The sequence below is a fragment of the Tupaia chinensis genome, unplaced genomic scaffold, assembly GCF_000334495.1.
Source record: "Tupaia chinensis unplaced genomic scaffold, TupChi_1.0 Scaffold000575_1, whole genome shotgun sequence".
NCBI lineage: Eukaryota > Metazoa > Chordata > Mammalia > Scandentia > Tupaiidae > Tupaia > Tupaia belangeri.
The window spans coordinates 80560-82134 of record NW_006160089.1 but is presented as its reverse complement, the minus strand read 5'-3'; the positions used below and the strand labels follow the sequence as shown (position 1 = coordinate 82134).

At 46.2% G+C, this 1575-nt stretch overlaps 1 protein-coding gene across 1 annotated transcript in view; it reads left to right on the top strand.

The window, feature by feature from the left end:
• The window catches only part of OR1B1 (olfactory receptor family 1 subfamily B member 1), a 1054-nt gene extending 300 nt beyond the window's left edge, over positions 1–754 (top strand). The window contains 1 exon segment of the mRNA XM_014591457.2: positions 3–754. Within this exon segment, the coding sequence (XP_014446943.1) occupies positions 3–677 (675 nt within the window). The 3' untranslated portion in view covers positions 678–754.
• Positions 755–1575: the final 821 nt, after the last annotated feature.

The following is a 1575-nucleotide window of genomic DNA, read 5'->3' as shown; positions in this document are numbered from 1 at the left end:
TTCCTGCTGCCCGCTGTTTGACTCAGTTCTTTTTCTTCTATGCATTTGGAGTTACAGATACACTTGTCACTGCTGTCATGGCTCTGGATCGCTACGTGGCCATCTGCGACCCTCTGCACTATGCTTTGGTGATGAATCGCCAGTTCTGTGCCCGGTTACTGGCCTTGTGCTGGGTGGTATCCATAGTGCATACCATGCTGCACGTGGGACTCCTCCTGCCCCTTGCTTGGGCCCTGAACACTGAGGGCAACGTGAACCTTCCCCACTTCTTTTGTGACCACCGACCACTCCTGCGAGCCTCCTGCTCTGACATACATTCCAATGAGCTGGCCATATTCTTGGAGGGAGGCTTCCTAATGCTGGGCCCCTGCATTCTCATTGTTCTCTCCTATGTCCGAATTGGGGCCACCATTCTACGTTTGCCTTCAGCTGCGGGTCGCCGCCGAGCAATCTCCACCTGTGGATCCCACCTCACCATGGTTGGCTTCCTCTACGGCACCATCATTTGGGTCTACTTTCAGCCTCCCTCCCAGAATTCTCAGGACCAGGACATGGTGGCTGCAGTAATGTACACTGCCATTACACCTTTGGCCAACCCTTTCGTTTACAGTCTTCGTAATAAGGATGTCAAGGGTGCACTCCGTAGGCTGCTAGGGTGGGGAAAGGTGGATTCCTGATTAGCTTTCCATGGGCCCTGTTAAGTAGGAGCAGAAAGCCATGGGCAGATGATGAGAATGCTTGGTTTTGGGGAGCTCACAGGGAGGAATAACACAGACAACTTAAGGAACTCCAGCTTTGGCCTTTGTTAATGATATGCTCTGACAGAGCTGCGAATATTTCACATTTGTAAATTCTCTGGGGCACCTTTAACATCACTGTTCCAGCCAAGATCTAGTCTTCTCTGCTTCCTCTCCTTTCTGACTTTGCTGACCTCCATCTCTACTCCTCTATAAAGCTCTCACTTCCATCCTAGGGCACTGCTTTGATCCCTGAACTCTCCTCATTTTTACAATCTCTATATCCCCTGGTCATTTTCACTCACCAGTAGCTTCTGATACTAAAACTGCTACCTTTCTCAAATGACAAAATCCAGTGGTCATATCTCAATCCTTCATCCATATCATCTGCCTGTGAGTAGTGACACAGTTTATTGTGAGTGATCACCTCACCCACATGCCTGGCTTCCATGGCATTGCACTGTTATTGTACTCTCACCTCCCTACATGTTTTTCCCCCTACTCTGTCCAACATCTTTTTCTTCTTTCTACTTTGAGTCTCAGGCACCTTGTTTATGCTTGTCTCATTTGGTCACAGATTCATCCACTTTTACAACACTATTTCCCCTTTCAAGTCTTCTAAATTACTATCACCTTATCATGATGGTCTTGGAAATTAAACTCTCTCATATGTTCATTTCCATATGCCCTTCACTTATTATTGCTGTCATCATTATTATTTAAGGTTCCAATAAAGCAACACTGATTTTCCCTCTCTGTTTCAGTGATTCTCAGTTTTTAAAAACAGTATATATTAATTTTTTTTCCATGAGAGAGAAAGATAGAGACCTAAGCAGGG